The sequence below is a fragment of the Dipteris shenzhenensis genome, chromosome 16 (genome assembly GCF_047967505.1).
Source record: "Dipteris shenzhenensis isolate YYH24624 ecotype China chromosome 16, Dip_SZ_1.0, whole genome shotgun sequence".
NCBI classification, from domain to species: domain Eukaryota; kingdom Viridiplantae; phylum Streptophyta; class Polypodiopsida; order Gleicheniales; family Dipteridaceae; genus Dipteris; species Dipteris shenzhenensis.
The window spans coordinates 13,299,333-13,316,561 of NC_141611.1; the positions used below are offsets into that span (position 1 = coordinate 13,299,333).

Genomic DNA, 17,229 nt, shown 5'->3' on the forward strand with positions numbered 1-17,229 from the left:
AATCGAATCATGTAGGCTTCTAGCAACATGGAAGAACACTCAGCAGAAAATTAGTCATCCACAAGATCAAACCTAAGAACTCTATATCCTACTCGGAATATGCACACAACTACACAAATGAATACAACGCTCAGGTATATTAATATCTCCAATCCAGCCGTGAAAACCAACTCCAAAATCAACTAAAAATCACTCCAAGAGCAAGATCTATCCTCCACTGATGTTTGAGTGCAAGCTCTGGCCTAGAATAAGCAAGCTGAATCGTTAATTCTGTCCTTGAAAGATGGAAGTAAAGTAATGTGAGAGTCACACATTGGCTTAGACGGATCAAATGAAATATGCTTTAAAAAAAGAATCATGTCAAAATGCTCAGGACAGCAACCAAATGGCGTCTAATTTCATCATAGAAAATGAGAACCAACTTTTAAGTATAATAATTGTAGGTTTGAGGCAAACACATTGAAGCAAAAGAAATAACCTTTGGATGACCAAGCCCCCGTTCCCTTTTGGCAACCCAACGTCAGTGTTTGTTTTTCTAAAGAATTTTCCTTGCTGGTGACCCTTGGTCTGGCAAGAAGGGCTCACATGGCAACACCCTTGACTCCCCAAGCTGTTAAGGTTCTTCATTCTCCAGCAGACAAACAGCAGGGTAGGAACGCAGTCCAGTCAAAGAGCAATGGTGTGCAGGATTGTTGTTGGACTCGCTCCCACAAGGAGTCAATTGTCACATGCACTAGCTCTAGGCACAGATGTGGCAGTGACACTTGGCTGCACAAACATCATTTCCCAGCATCAATTAGCAGCAGATTCGCATGGTTTTGGGCAGCAGAAGACAACGCAAGCCAAAAAACCAGAGTGGAATTTGTGGTCCAAAAGTCAATGCATTGAATTTTTGTCAACATTGACTTTGACCGATCTAGCCAGACCAGAATCAATGGCGGGCATTGACCATACAACTAGGGTCGATGGCCGGCATTGACCATCCGACCAGGGTCGAACAGTCTGCCCTAAAAAGACTATAAAAGGAGATACCAGCCCGTTCATTTCAGCATTCAGCTCATGCAGTTCAGTCTTCAGCAGTCAGCCTCCATCCTCAGCATTCATCCCACACAGCAGTCAGCATACAGCAGCAAGTCCATAGTCTTCCACGCAGCTAGGAGCAGCATTGGGAAGGCTTCCCCTCAAATCCAGCAGGCCTCCCACAGCCCAGCTCTTCCTCAACAGCCACTACATCCTCTCCATCAGCATCTATTCGTCAACAGCAGCATACTGAATTAGTCATAGCCCAGACCTAAACTGGCTAATCATTGTAATCAGCTCATTGCATTCATCTAGTAATTGCACATTGCATTGCATGCCAATTTGTGTGTCTTGTGTTAGATTCGCATTCTCTTTATCTCTCTATCGCTCTCAGTGCTATTTAATTCTTAATTGCAGTTAGTTTAAGGTTGTTTTACTACATGTTACATTAGATATGTGATAGATACAGGCGATTCCAGTGCTAGAGTGTACGACCACATCCAAGAGGTTAACATCTACGGGAGAAGTCTTTTTCTTCTCCAATTCAGTTCCCCGGACACCACTCAGGCCCTTGTGGAGCAGATCCCATTCTCCTTGGCCATCTCCTTGTGTACTTCATCCCTTGGCATCATGGATTTACAGTCAAGGACATGGACTCGACACATCACATGCTTTGCTTCCCAGTGACGCTCCCAGGGTACACGAGAGAATAATGGCCCATCTTGGCACAATGTTGGAGTCCTCAGTGGTTTCAGCATTTCTTGGCTGTGGCAAATGACGGGGTGCCTCGACTCAAGATCATTGTAGAGAGCCCAGAGTCCCTTCCTTAGGAGATTTTCCTTGAGACCTTGGATGAGGGAGAGTTCTAATAGAGGATTGAGGTCTTTGGACTACTAGGTCAGTGTCTCCGCTACAAACAGATGGGTCATTTGGCGTGGGCTTGTATTAGGGGGCAGGAATGGGCTCCTCCCCCTGAGGCTTGACAGGAGCAGTGGAGAGAGGCTTAGGCAAACAAAGCTTAGCATCCTCACAGGCCGCAGAAAGAGTCCCAGGCCACCTGGTGGAGTGCTCCTAGGGGGCGTTGACTAAGGTGGAGTAGAAGAATCCTAGCAAGAAGGCCACGAAGAATAGTAGGCGGAGGGCTAGACTCAAACGGGCAGCAACAAAGGACTCAAACAGGCAGCAACAGAGCCGACCATAGCATCCCCTCTTCAGACGAACAGGCCAAATGGCTCCCACTCCGGACACCCTCAAGGTAAGGTATTCTTTGACCTCCCAATGGACCCACCGACAACAAAGGCCTACAATTCTCAAGCTTTTGCACCACATCAGGCCTTATGGGAGGCTGCAGCTCTGTCTCATCATGTTCCCCTAGTCCCTCCCGCCTCCACTAGATCCCTCTCCACCGCCCCCTCCCCCTCCACACTCCTCCGCACCCCGCCCCCTCTTGTCCCAATCAAATCATCACGATTTGCCCCCCGCCCACTTCGTCTCCAGCTCCCCATCCTCCCCCCCTCCCCCCACTGCAACGGTCCCCCCTTCATCCTCTTCTCCCCCGCCCCCCCCCCCCCCCCCCCCAGTCTCAACCTCCTATCACACTTTGGGAGTTTGAGGAGGACAATCAAGGAGGAGCTCTTTCTCAAAGATGCCAGCAACGGAGAGGAGCATGTGGGAGCAATTCATTTTCACAATCAGTGGTAATGATCCGTGGAGAGAGGCAGAGTTCACCACGCTCCTTGGCAACCTTCTCTTTTATCATGATTTGCAAGAGTGCCTCGACACATTTTACGTGGGGGATTGGGCATGCATAGAGGGGCTTCCATGGGAAGTTTGGTAGGCATGACAATGTCTGATTGTGCTTCACTTAGAGCAGCCCCTTCATGGATTCCCTCAGAAGAGGGTTTGGATTCCAGATGCTCTACTTTAGGAGGACAAAATGCAATAGACAATGTCTGAGATTTGGCAGTAGCCAGAGGGTGCTCCGAAGGGCAAGCTATAGAGGAGCTCCAATCTCAGGCTTTCAGTTAAAGGCACGCTCTATAGGAGCAAGAGAGAGCACTAAGACGGGGTTTAGCATCCCTAGAGCACCTCAAGGAGCATGATTCAGACCCACATTGGCTCAGAGAGCGGTACAAGAGTGCGAAGCTTGACCTTCAGGCCATGGAGATCCGACGAGCAAAGTTCTCTTATCACTCTTCCCAAGCAAGATGGGTATAGCAAGGAGATAGGATGACCAGACAATTTTGAGCCGCGATCAACTGGGACTCCACTTCGGTGGTTGAGGAATGTGAGTGGTCAAATGCATGTGAATCCACAAAAGATCCTTGAGATGACCATACACTTCTATCGACCGTTGTTGAGGAGTCTCCCCCAATTTTTACAGCCCAAGAGGCGATGTGAGATCAGATTCTAACAATGGTCCCTCCAAGCTTGAGTAGGCAGTCAGAGGCACCATTTACTGATGAGGAGCTCTAGGAGACCCTCACGGCCCTTCTGCCTCAAAAGTGCCTTGGAGAGGATGGCTTGACTCCGTCCTTCTTTCGGTGATTCTGGGAGCATATCCTCACCCCCCTTTGGCTGGCTTTTCAAGAGGGATCTTTGACTCAAACTCTCTTCCGCAATGCTTGATTCGAGGCTAGATTTGTTTGATCCCGAAAAGGCGGAACACGACTGACATTCATCAATGGAGACTGATCACCTTGCTAGACACTCCTTACAAGATCTTAGCCAAGTCCTCTAGTTTGTGGTTGAGGCGACTCACTAATATCATTCACCACACACAAATAGGTTTTGTTCAAGAACGCAGCATCCTAAATAATAGCTTCACTTTTGGGAGGCAGTGGATTGGGCACGGGAGGAGTCTCATCCTATCGCAATCCTTCTTCTGGATTTTGAGAAGGCCTATGACAGGTTGGAGCTAGAGGGGACTATACATAGGATGAGCTTCTAGAAGAGATGGATTCGAGGGGTCTTGGCTATGTATGCAGGGAGCACAGTCAAATGCTCATTGACAGCCACACAGGTGAGGCCTTCATTTTTTCACTCAGATCGGCAAGGCTGCCCCTTGGCCCCTGTTGGAAATAGGGGATAGAATCACTCACACCTCACTCCCAATCTAGCTCATACAACACTCGGAGAGACGTTGAAAGAGATAGCCAAAACTCAGATATATTCTTCCACAATCGTGGGCAGACAAAAGCTCAACGGGTGAGCATGTACAAACAGCCAAAGGATGCTGTCAAGTGCTGAGCCACTTCTCTCCCTCTGCGCGCTTGCCTGTGTGCAAGGCTGTAAGTGCAGGTGATGGGAAATGAGGGGGGGAGAGGGGACTTTATATAGGCCCTGCTTGGGGCTGTAAAAACCGACCAGCAGGGGGTCTGCCCCCTGCTTGCAACTCCGACCTGTAGGCTGGCCTCCACCGACCTGGTTGGTTGGCTTGGCCCAAACCTATAAAAGGGCCCATGTGCCCAGCACATGGGTTGCTGCTGCCACGCCGTTTTCTGCTCCATGAGCTGCGTAGAAGGGCCGCGCCCCTCTCCTTTGCTGTGCGTGTTTCCAGCCTGGTAGGTCTTCTGTCCCCTACCCCCCTACAGTCCCCTGCCCCCTTGTCCCCTCAAAACGGGGGCTCACAGGTGGGGCAGTGACTTTTCTAACAGCCCCTTCCTCTTCCTCTTTGTAGCAGAGGCTTTGGGTTACTTTCTCCATTCCACTACAGCAAAACTCACCGGGATGAGGCTTTCGATCCGACACAAGGAGGAGCTTTTGGATTTAGAGTTTGCAGACGACACAGGTGAGGCCTTCTCTCTTTCTTGCTCAGTTTACTAGGGCTATCCCCTTGCCTTCCTCTTCCTCTTTGTAGCAGAGGCTTTGGGCAATTTTTGCATTCCCAGGCAGCAGGACTCACCGGGATGAGGCTTCCAATCCGGCAAGGGGAGGAGCTTTTGGATTCAAAGTTTGCAGATGACACGGCACTCTCTGTAGAGGGCACCGAGGAGAGCTTAGAGGGGGTACAGGGAGCCCTAGCGATGTATGCTTGGCCTCAAGGGCCAGGACCAAATCAATTGGTTTCCACAGATCCAGAATTGAAAGGCGGCACTTGGCTTTCGTCAAATTCCGAGGGGAACATAGTCAGATATCTAGGCTGCCACGTTGGCATTGACATACCAGCAGAGCAGCAGATTGCTCCAATATTGGAGAGTGTGCAGCGCAAGCTTCTGTATTGGACCTCGGCCAAACTCTCCTAGCTGGTAGGGCCCTGGTGGTCAACTAGGTCCTCTTGGTAATGGGTGGTACATAGCATCATGCTCGTGCTTCCTCAGGGGGTGCATGGGACAGCTCAAGCGCCCCAAAGATGCAAGGCAACTCCAGCGACGGCTTCCAGGAACACCTTCCACACCGGTGGACAATGACTGCAGTCTTACTTCTCAGAGGGTCCCCTCACAGAAGGGCTCCCCCCTGCTGCAGAGACTTCACATGGTTTGATTTGAACGCTCAACACCGCCCGCGTGTGTTATACACGCTCTAAATTTCCATGAAATTTCAAATTCGACATGGAGGGTACTTTCCGAAATCAAGGTAGGGGAATAGGACGTGTAACAAACCAACAACGGGCATAACGAAAGGCACTTCGCAGTGGCCACAGAAACTGGTTAGAATTGTCGAGGATTCGCTTTGCTGCAGCAGAACGGGAAAGGAAAATATGCACATCGTTGATCGAGAAGGGGAGAGAGAGAGAGAGAGAGAGACGTACCATGAAGAAGAAAAAGAGGAGTAGGGAAGGCAATGCTGGTTGCGGCAAAATGTCGTCGATGAAGCGAGATCGATGAGCAGCTGAAAGTGGTGTGGGAGAAAGATGAAAGTGGTGTGGTACGGAACAGTGTCAGGGCACTTTGTAACGGCCAACAGGCAAGTATCCTGCCGTGGTAGGTCATAGTAACGAATTGGCCCCAAACAATTGAAATTCAAGCTTAGGATTATTTTAATTCGCTTTATTTCCGTGGCATCCCTGTATTGGCGTTCTTTGCAATATTGCTCCACGTGTGCGTGATAAGTGCTGGTTTGTTTTGGGAGCTCTTGAATCGATGGACACCGGAAGCCGCACGTTTGGACGAGGTTGAACCTCTTTCGCGTTGCTTCGTTCACTTCTTTCTGCGTGCACTTGCTGCATAGCGTGCATGCTCTTTGATCTACACCTAATTTACCTCCTGCATCCCTTGCATGCTTTTCGACTTGCACTTTACCTGCATTTCTTCCAATTTCAAATTCCGAATTCAACTTTATTTGATTGGCTTGTCTTTTATGTACGTGTGCGGAGTTGAAGAAATACGAAGCCAACGGAGGGCCCTACTGCGTCGATGACACTAACTCAACGGACGTTCAGAAGGGGATGGGTGGCACGGATGTAGATACAAGTTGCTTCTCATTTTTGGGCCATTGGAATAGTTGGAATAGTAGTGTTCTCTGTTCAATTCCATGTCGCTAAGGTAGGTAGGTCGTCTTTTAGCAGGGGTGCCAGTGAGCTGCTCTGCCACATGCATGATTCCGTCCTCTCTGCCACGCACCACAATAAACGTTCCAGTCGACTTGCTGGATGTGAAGCATGCTTCCGAGAAAGGTGGTTCCTTCACTAAGTTAGTTGGCATGAAGAAGAAGAAGAAGTCCTCCCTCAAGAGAGATTTTGAGGCTGTGGCAAATCAGGCATATACCAAGGGTAAGTTACCAATGTTATCATAATAGCAGATTCAACTTAAAATTGCAATCTTTTCCTTTGCAGTTCGCAAGCTCCTTAAGGGTGACCATGTTAAAGGTACCATGAAGTGCACGATGAACATTTACGTTAGGCGTTTGAGCAAGAAACCTCCCCCAATGATTTCGGGCTCCAGCATCATCCTTTAGAGAGTCAAACGGGGCTTCAACTATGGAGAGGCAAAGCTTCACATGTCCAAATTTAATACAACTATGTCGTTGCTACGATTTACAAAACACATGGTCCCTCCCTTCGTTGGATCAAGGAGACTATGCCTTGTATTGTCGTTGTCTATATTTTCAATCGTAAAATAACCGAGAGAGCTTCTTCGTCCCGTAAACTTTGTTGCAGTAAAATTAATTTTGAGACCACATATTGTCGAACTGCTTCCTTCGTCCCAAAGACCTTCTGGAATTCCGAAAGAAGTCTACATACTATTATTTCCACTGCCCATGTCATTTTTATGCCTCACGCTTCCGCTAATCCAAATTTTAGGAAGGCGAATCTGCTGCATTTACAATACTCTACGCAGTGCTATAGCCTATCGTTTGTCCGGACTCTAGAGTCAATCGGTAATGGTAGCAGATATGGTCCAGGACATTCTACTCTACATTTTCGTTCTACTTTGTCTAATGATAACGTAAAGTTGGGATTATGAAATAAGGTCGTTGTTGATATGTTTCACTAATGAAAGACACAGGAATCTAAATAAATGCTATTGCCAAAATATTTACCTTCCCAAGTATTATCTCGCGAATGGGGTCGATAGTGGCAGGTCAAGTGTAGAGAGCCAGCAGGCTCCTAGCTCAACAAAGGCATACCAATTTCCAGTCTCTAGTGCCCAGACTCCAAAGCCCAGATTGACGTCGACTCCAAATCCTAAAAATTTTAAAAGCTCAAACACCTCACGGGAGGGAAGCTTCTTAAATAGGCAACGAAATACCTCAGCAGTTATCTTTTCAGAGCTGCTACTTTTGGCCTTTGAACATCGCTTTGGATGTCTGCATGAAAAAGGACCGGTGATGTCCAGCGCCCAGTGACCACATACTTAATAGTAGCAGTGCCAAATATTATAGTACGTAAGTTCTGCAATCTAAAACAAATCAGAGTTTGTTGTCCTCCCCACTCCAAGAGAGAATAAAGGATGTCCGAGGCCTTGCATCACAAACGGCCAACCCTCCTCTACTCAATCCCATCAATACACAATGTGACCATTTGTAATTGCAAATAGAGCGAACAAACAGTCAATCGTAAACATTGCTCTTCTGCAGTTTCATTTTCCCACGAAATATGCGCCACTTTTTTGGTTAATACATACATTGGATAATAGTACACATAACTTCAACAACATATTGAATTCATTAAAGTAAATGACATCAGTAGCACATTTAACGCTCTATAGGTGCTCAAAGCATTTAAAATTTGCTTCATGACCACACGAACAAGATACGAACATAGCAACCCGCTAAATCCTTTTCCTCTTGTCCGTAGTTGCAAGCTCTGCAGTCACGAAGAAAGAGGAAATCTTCGAGCATGACAATATAGTTTTTGAACACGCACTTCCAAGTGCCCATACTCCATGCAAAGCCCTTGTTTCTAACTTCGTGAAGCCCTCTAACCCGAACTCATTGCCCATAGTCAAGGTCAGCACCCTTTCTGAGTACATTGACTGTCGATTCGCCTTTGAAGGAAAAGTGCTTTCAAAGTACAACACATTCAAGGCACGTGATGCCCTCTATGCGAAGTACATGTGAGTCGATTTGATCGACCGCGATTACTGGCAAACAGTCACTCTCCACATCCCATACATATATGTGTCCCACCTGAGGGATATTCTGGAGGTAGATGGGTTCTACAGAATAGAGGGGCCGGCTATTGCAGCAAGATCACCTGGCGAAGGTGGGACATGCTTGGTCTCGCTACATGTCAGCGTGACCACCACTGTCATCAAAGGGAAGCCGTTTGATCGGATTCCATCCTTTATTCCGAACACTACAATCAGCTCCTATGTCCCATGGGTATCTCAGCAAATGCAAATAGGGAAGGCTCCCTTCACATCTGTCATGAAGACGATTGCTTTCATAGTGGTGAAAGTTGAACTTGAGGGGCCTCAATCCGACCAGATCATCATTGCGGATGGGCCGAACGCAGAAGATCGTGCTACAGTAAGTATTAACCTATATGTAAATGCCACCCTAAGTTATGCCTGCTTACTAGCGCACGTTTCTCACAACCATATAGCTATCATTCGACAATGATCAGCAGAGACCAACTTTAATGCGTCTCATCCAAGAATTCAACGAGGAATCTATTGTTATGGACGTCGCGCAAAACGTTTCCTTCATGCACAGGCTTCATTCATTGGCCGTTTTTTACTTCACCATTCTTGCAGATGTACAAAAAGGAAGGCTACAGGCTACTCTACAAGACGCTTTCGCACATCAAGTATCTAATCTTGATTATGACCAGCAAGTAAAAGCGGCATACACTAGAATGCATGCAATAACTTCTATTTCTCTATATTCGTAGCTATGTTGTCTAACCGTCACCCATTTTTTGTGGACAAGTCAGTGGTGTTCTTCAATTCAGTGAGTTGAATGGACCCCTCGTTGAATTCCAGTGTGCCAAGTGCTCAGTTTCTCATGTTAGCCATAATCCCATAAAACCGTTTTGCTACTCCTGTGCGAGCACTCCAAGACATTTTCACCCTTACCTCGTTGAAAGGCCGGATCGTGATGTGCGACGGTTCTGAAGTTGACGTAAAACTTCATGGTTCCACTACCAAAGATGTTTCGAGCTTGCGGCGATCTTTCATGGAGTACCATAGTCATAGCATGGTCACGACACGGAATCTGCTAATGGATCATTGTCCCTCGAGACAATTCATTATCAATAGCTCCAGCTTTGTTACCGCATTTGTGTGGGACGCATAAGCGGTACTTGAAGTCACAAAATCCTTACTATACGTAACCCTGTGCTCAGCCTTAGTACATACTACTTGTTGAGCAGGTGCAAGCTTGTACATACATTGGGGAGGAAATAAAACATCTTGCATCGCATGGTTATGCCTTTAGTTTTTAAGCATTGTCACATTTTACAATCCTTTGTCCTTTACATATAATTCTACCTTGCTTCGGGTTGTTTCACCACATCATGCACGCACAACACTCCTATCTTTTTAGTTTGACCCATGGAGAATATCAACAAGGTATTAATACACAGGTGCATCGAGCCTGACTCTCACAACATTGATATCGAAGGAGCCCCCTTGATATGCAAATCAAAAACATCGAACATAGTAAGATGTGTTGTAGCCCTCAACGGGAGACATTCATACGAACATTTGCTAGGGATTTTGCAAACGCACATCTCCACAACACCTTGTGAAGTTACATCGCCTTGGTGCAAGCTTAGGGTAACACCTCAACATGATCAAGAAGACATACCAACGAGGGATGAAGCTATCTACTTACTAAAAGGCTCCTCCACATCAAGATGTCTTGTGCTTAATTGCTTGATACGCTTATCTAAAGCGCTTGGAATTGCCTTCACTCTAGTACTGCACAATGGCTGTTCAGTTGTACAATGGATTAGCATCAGCAATGGTGATTGTTTCATGCACCATTGAATACTAATGAATGATTGGGCGTGCCCCGTTGTACATGGCCCGGGGAAAAAGGACCTACACTCATGGGTCCAAAGAAGAGGAGCTACGTTTACAAACGCGCTTGTGTGCAGCCTGCCCGAAATGTCTGCAAGCAAGGTTGCTTTGGTGTTCAATAAGCAACAAATGAATTGCAAATACTCGATGTCCAGCATTTGCAACAAAATCTATAAGATAAAGTCTACATCAACCGACAATTCAATGCTCGGAATGCTTCCTACAATGTATGACCTCAACATAGGCTACCACCTACACTAAGAGTTACATGCAATTGACCAACACAGCGTGCATGTGGAGCCGCATCGCATGCCAAGGAACCGCAAAAGAGCTAGTAAGAGTCCCCAAGAAATGCAACATGATCATCGAAGACACACCCAGCTATCCTTGCATAATTTGCGAGAGCCTCAAGTTCGCTACAAATTTGAAGAAGGTCCCTATACAATATGCAAGGCCTTCACAATTTATGAACAATATACAAGGGCAACTGACGAGCACAGAACCATGCATTTGCGACCTTTGCCTGCATTATTTCTGAAAGAACAAGACACCTACTTTCTACTCGGGCAACATGGCACTCCAACCTCCAACACAACTTGTGTCATCTCTCAATAGGGTTGAGGAAAGACTCGTGGCTATAAGACTAGCCTTTGCACAAATTCGGGAACTATTCTACGAGGGCCAGTATGGGTTGCATGGAAGTATCGTAACGTGTTTACAGACACTGGCATGGCACAAAAAGTTCTGTCGAGGTTCCTAACAGACAACCAATTGTGCTAGTTGCAATTAAGTGGAGGTTGCAATACACGCACAACTACATGAGGGTGGTAGCAAGCTAAGGGTGTCCACTTTTTGACCACTCCAGGCAAAGTGTGACACCCCCAACTTGCAAATACAAAGGATTGCACTACCTCGATCGTGGTACTGCATGCAATCGAGCTTCAACACGTGGAGGTTCGGGAGTTGACGAGTGGAGGTTCAGGAGGATCAATAAGCTCGATCGTGGTATTGTGCAGAAATCACAGCTCAGCAAATAAACCTCGAACATGATTATGTGTCATCCAGCGTGCCTACCTTGTTCGAGTGTGTGGCAACCTACGTGCGCATCCGAAAACCTCGATCGTGGTATCTGGGCACGACACTCTAGGCACCCGTGGCAACACCAGTGGCAGTGAGGTGGCAAGTCAAATACCCGATCGAGGTATTTCATACCACGATCGTGGTATTTCCTACCTTGATCATGGTATTTAATACCTCGATCGTGGTATTTCATACCTCGATCATTGTATGCATGGATGACACATCTTGCACCCGTGGCAGTGAGTTGGCATTCCAATTACCTAGAACAAGGTATGTTGACGTGGCATATGTTCAGCACTTGGCAAGGCAAATCCTACATGGTATGCTTGTGTGATCGCAGAAGTACCTCGATCGAGGTAAGTTGGAATGCTGAGTTGGCGGAGAAAACCTCGATCGTGGTCATTTCATGGATCCTTCACATGCATAGGTGTTGCATGTAGACCTCGATCGAGGTATTGTTCTTCATGCCTCACATGCATACGTGTGTGAAGGAAACCTCAATCGTGGTATGTTCATACATCCCTCGCATGCATGGATGTCACATCAAATATGCTATCCAGGTATTGATTATATGATGGTATGCCCTGCCAATTACCATGATCGAGGTAATTGACTATGATAAGCCATTGTGATTACCACAGGGAGGCTGACATGTGTTCGGAGTTTAGTCCAAAACCAGGATCGAGGTGGTAATTGCAACTTTTCAACAGAAATCTCAGACGGACATCTCAAACGGACATGGCGAGCGGAGGCAATCTAGATGCAGGGCAGCACGACGAGGGGAGGAATAGTGCGACTATGCGAGGGGCGCCCAAAGATTCCAAGTTGGCCCTCATGCATAATGTGTTTCAATAGGGCGCTTCCTTCTGTGTTTTTCTACGATGAGACCTAGGGTGGCTGAGGGAAGGGGGAGGCAGAGGGAGTGGGGAGGGAGGTGGAGGCATGTGGAGGGAGATGGAGGTGTATGGAGGGAGGGATATGGAGTGGGGAGGGAGGTGGAGTCGTATGGAGGGTGGCTGAGGGAAGGGTGAGGCGGAGGGAGTATGGAGGGAGGTGGAGGGAGTATGGAGGCAGAGGGAGTATGGAGGGAGGTGGAGGCATAGGGAGGGTGGTTGTGGGAAGGGGGAGGCAGAGGGATTGGGGAGGGAGGTGGAGGCACAGGGAGGGTGGCTGAGGGAAGGGGGAGGCATAGGGAGTGGGGAGGGAGGGTGGTCGAGGGAGTGGGGAGGGAGGTGGAGGTGTAGGGGGGGGGGAGAGGTAGATGGAGGCAGGGATGTGGAGGTGGAGGCGGGGGGGGAGCGAGAGGCATGCATTGGGGTGAATTCTAGGTGGAAATCCCAATCATTGGGGGCGTCTACATGTCCACTTGTTAGGCTATGCTGTTACGATGCATGCACTCACCAAAATGCACGTTATCATATTGACTATTATCAATTGACTCACCAAAATGCTGTTAACAAATGCATGGGCAACCATATCAGTCAATGGATACCACTTGTCTCTAGGTTTAGGCATCAGTTTTATTTTCTACATGTTAATGTTGCATTTTTCGTGTCCTTGTTTGGGAATTGTAAGCTTAATCTTCGTGCTACGAATTCAAATCCCAATGGCAATCTATGCTCTTATTTCTAGTAAGCGAGATTTTCATTCTTGAAAGGGCGTAAAGACACTGAATAATATCCAAGTTTAGATAGTTTAATTTGGTTCTCTCATAATGTATGACTTGATAAGGTTTGTAAGTGTAGACTTCCACGGTATATGATAACAAATACATAGTCTTGTGAGAACTTTTCTTCATAGCTGGAAATTTTATAGAACCAAATCAAATATAGTGGTAACGAGAGTGGGTTGTGTCTTTTTAAAGCATCCTCGTGTACCCCAATGAAGTGACAACATCCTTGTGTACCCCAATGAAGTGACGTATACTAATAGTAATGGTGAGAAACATTATCCAAAAAGATCTAAAAATGTGTGCAAACGGTTTCTCTCATTTGCTCAAAAAGAAATGTAGAGGGTTGTTTTGCTGGATAGTTTATCTCTTCTCATGTCTGTCTATTATAAAATTTGGAACTAGTGAACATGATATTTTGAGATGTACATTAGTCATTGGAATTTGTTAAGCATAGAGCTTAAGTTATGATGTTTAACAAGTCAACGAGTCTGTTGGATGGTATAGAGATGGAATGAGCTTTTATAATGGATTGTACATGAGTCTATGGGTTTGGTTTAATGTTACAAGTATTTGTCTTAGAATGCTTAAGTCTTTTGTTGACTCACATCTTTATCGTCAATGCAATTATAGTCATGAGTAGAATGACTTATTGGTAGATAGGCTAAGCATCCACCTTTGTCCAATTTAAAAGGTTTGCATCCTAGGTTGCCTTAATTTCTACAAATGGATTACCTGATGATTGCAACATGTATCAAGAATAGGGGTCCTCCATGTAGTTTTGTTAGAATGTGCAAAACAAATAAAGAGGCAGAGATAGGACTTGTTCTCTCGGAGCATATACCTCTGGAGTCTTTGTGCGACTTTGCTTAGCTCAACACACACCACAACTTCTATATTGATTCCATTTTAGTATTATTAATTTAGGAGGTTAGCATAAGGGCCACAAGGTAGTACCATGTGGTAGCCCCTCCTCGTATTAAAAGGAGGTGCCTATATGTACATGTTAGTAAGTGGGAGTCTAGTCCCTCTTGCTTTCTCTCAAGAATTTCAATGCCATAGTTTATGCATCTCTAGCATAATGTAAGGAGTCAAGTGACACTTGACTACTCACATTGACAAATAGACTCACCTAATACAATGGTAGAACCCAATTTACCTCGTTGAATAGCGGCCAACACCTTTTAAATGTTTAATAGATAATTTTCATAGAGGCAATAGCTATTGGGCTATTCATCCAAGAGCAATAAACTTTCAAAGTCAAGAAAGAAATCATTATACCCTTCATCAGGATTTTGCTTTTTTTCACTTGTATTATCACTTTCATTTGAAGTAGAAAAATGTAAAAATGAAAGAATTGTCGGCAGACATTATGGAGAGATAGAAGAATAGTTACACTTGGTGATAGTCATGGATAGAAACATGTAGAATACCCCAAAACATGTAGCAAAGACTTGGTCCTCTAGGGACACCAATGTTGTTGTTATGTAGCACTACATGCAAATGTACATATGCAACTTGAATTAGTGACCTTAGACGTATGTGTTTATTTGTGCAGACTTGACGTAGCTCCCGCCATTGTACAGCAGTAGATTGAGATTTTGAGAGTCAAGATGAGGACTCTGCATGATGCTCGGCCCCCCCTCACTTGGTCGCGAGTGTGGATGCAGTCATTGATGGTCTACGTCGACTAGGTGGTTACAAGGACCTTCAGCAAACATTTCAGTCATAGGTAGAGGATGACGTAGGAGGTCACGGCATGGATTGGAGAGCCGTACATGCCCTATTTGAGCGTGATTCTCGTCATAGGGCAACTCTAGATCTACTTTTTTGGGATGGTCAAACAGCGTCCCAACGACCTCGTTCAAGATAGCCTTTTCACATATTGCGGTGTACGCACCCCATCATGGCAGCGCATATCTATCCGAGGTATATCGCTGCCAATGGTGGTCAGTTGCCTCACAACCGCCAAATCCCTCGCTCATTTGTGATGCAACTATATGCTGAGTTCATCCTCGAGCATAGGGTGGACTATCTCAGTGTGTGTCTTGGATCAGGAGCTGGACGTGGCAAGATGGGATGCCAGCAGCAGACAGCAGGTGTGCGACATCAGTGCGAGGCACCAAAGCTTCATATGGTCCCTGCACCAATATTACGATCTATCGGAGGACGACTACATTCGGACATTCTTTTTATAGCCACGTCCTTGCACGACATGGTCTCCACCTTGTCGAGATCTGTACAGGTAGAGATCATTGTTCTTGGTCTAGAAAATTTGCCATGTTTTTTTTCGTTGCAAAGTCATGTTAGAATGATTTTTTCATGTGCACACTACAGATTTCCACCTCCCACAGATGAGCATGATGCACGTATTGCTGATTTGGAGGTGCGGTTGGCGGAGTCTACCAGCTAGGTTAGTCATTCATCATCTTTACTATATTTTGGTGCCGCATGAGTTACTCATGTGCCATGCCCCTTTCTCACCTCATGATGTGTGTTTGTTTGGCAGATGGAGACTCGAGTATGACAGTTAGAGGTAGAGAGTCATGATTAAACTATAGGATAAAGGGAGAGGGGAGGAGTTTCAATTCAAGAATAATGGAGGGTATGGGGCATTAAAGAGGAAGCTATGCTAGATTGGGGAGGGGGACCACTTATGAAGGGGCCATTAAAGAGAAGGGACATGCAAAAGGGGGAGGGGGAGGAGGGACCATTTATGATATTATATTTATCTTTAGAGTAGCTATACTATTCTATAGCTTAGTGGTAGAGCTCGCATGTGTGAAACACAAGATTATGGGTTAAAATCCCTTAAGGGCGTAAATCCTTTACTGACCGTTAATGTGGTTTTATATGCCCATAAGGCTGCATTCATCTTTTCATCCCAGTCAGATCTCTTGGGCACCACTATTTTGGTGAGGACAATGCATCTTATCTTGTTTGTGGACTCTGCTTGTCCATTGCCTTGGGGATAGTAAGGTGTGCTTTTTCTGTGGATCACCATAAATCCAAAAAAAAGGTCTTGGATTACATCATTGACGAAATGTGTTCCTCTTCTGATACAATTTCAATGGGGCGTCCAAATCGTGTAATGACATTTTCTACAAGACAGCCATATTGACAAACCACATACAACCCATCCCACGTAAGCCACTATAGGAAACATCCACATGGCCTTGCAAAGAGAGCACCTTTATATCACATAAGCATTAAGGAACTATCCACCACCTCAAAAAATGATCACAACTTACAAATTGCATGTAGGTTACTATTCACAGACTATTGATATAGTGCACAACACAAGATAATGAGGCATGTTGTTATGGAATACACAAAACAAGCATGCACTACCCATCACCTGCAAAGTGCATGCAAAGTTCAAATATGTCCCTCCAAAAGAAAAAGGGTCTACATAAGCATTGCAATTTTGAGAATGTGCTAGGATCGAAAACACAAGACATGGAGGATCTTTCTGATGGATAATATGGTCAATATATACAAAAAATGTCATCATATGCCAAGTGGACAATGAAATTACCCATTGAAGGGATTATTCAAAATACATCAAGCTGGAAGGCTCAGCCCACCACTAAGTACTTTACTTACTTTTAGTCTAGGGCAACCACACTGTCTACTAACATGCCTGTTGTGAATATCAATTGGTGAATAAATATGTTCTCATTCTGGCTGACTCTGAGTACCCTCATGTAAAGAAAGTATAGGTTCTTGTATATGCAAGATATTGCTTCATGTTCTCAATCCTTCCCATGAAATCTAGACAAGTGCATGTTGGATGGCCCTTTTTACGTATATCATAAACATGTACTTTAGGGCATTTCCCAAAAGTTAAATAGTGAAAAGCTCATGATTTTTGGATTCAAGGACCATTTTGAGTTACCTACTTCAAGGCATTCCCCAAAATTTAAATAGTGAACACCTCATGATTTTTGGATTCAAGGACCATTTTGAGTTACCCTTGCTTTCATTTTGAGAGCTGATTTAATTCTTCTTATTGCTGCCTCAAAGATGTTAGGCTTGTATCTAATGCATCTC

At 45.6% G+C, this 17,229-nt stretch overlaps 1 protein-coding gene across 1 annotated transcript in view; it reads right to left on the minus strand.

Annotated features, from left to right (window-relative positions):
- LOC147892579 (c-Myc-binding protein) overlaps positions 1 to 5,896 on the minus strand; it is a 42,133-nt gene extending 36,237 nt beyond the window's left edge. The window contains exon 1 of the mRNA XM_087387599.1: positions 5,771 to 5,896. Within this exon, the coding sequence (XP_087243725.1) occupies positions 5,771 to 5,773 (3 nt within the window). The 5' untranslated portion in view covers positions 5,774 to 5,896. The remainder of the gene's footprint in view (positions 1 to 5,770) is intronic.
- Positions 5,897 to 17,229: the final 11,333 nt, after the last annotated feature.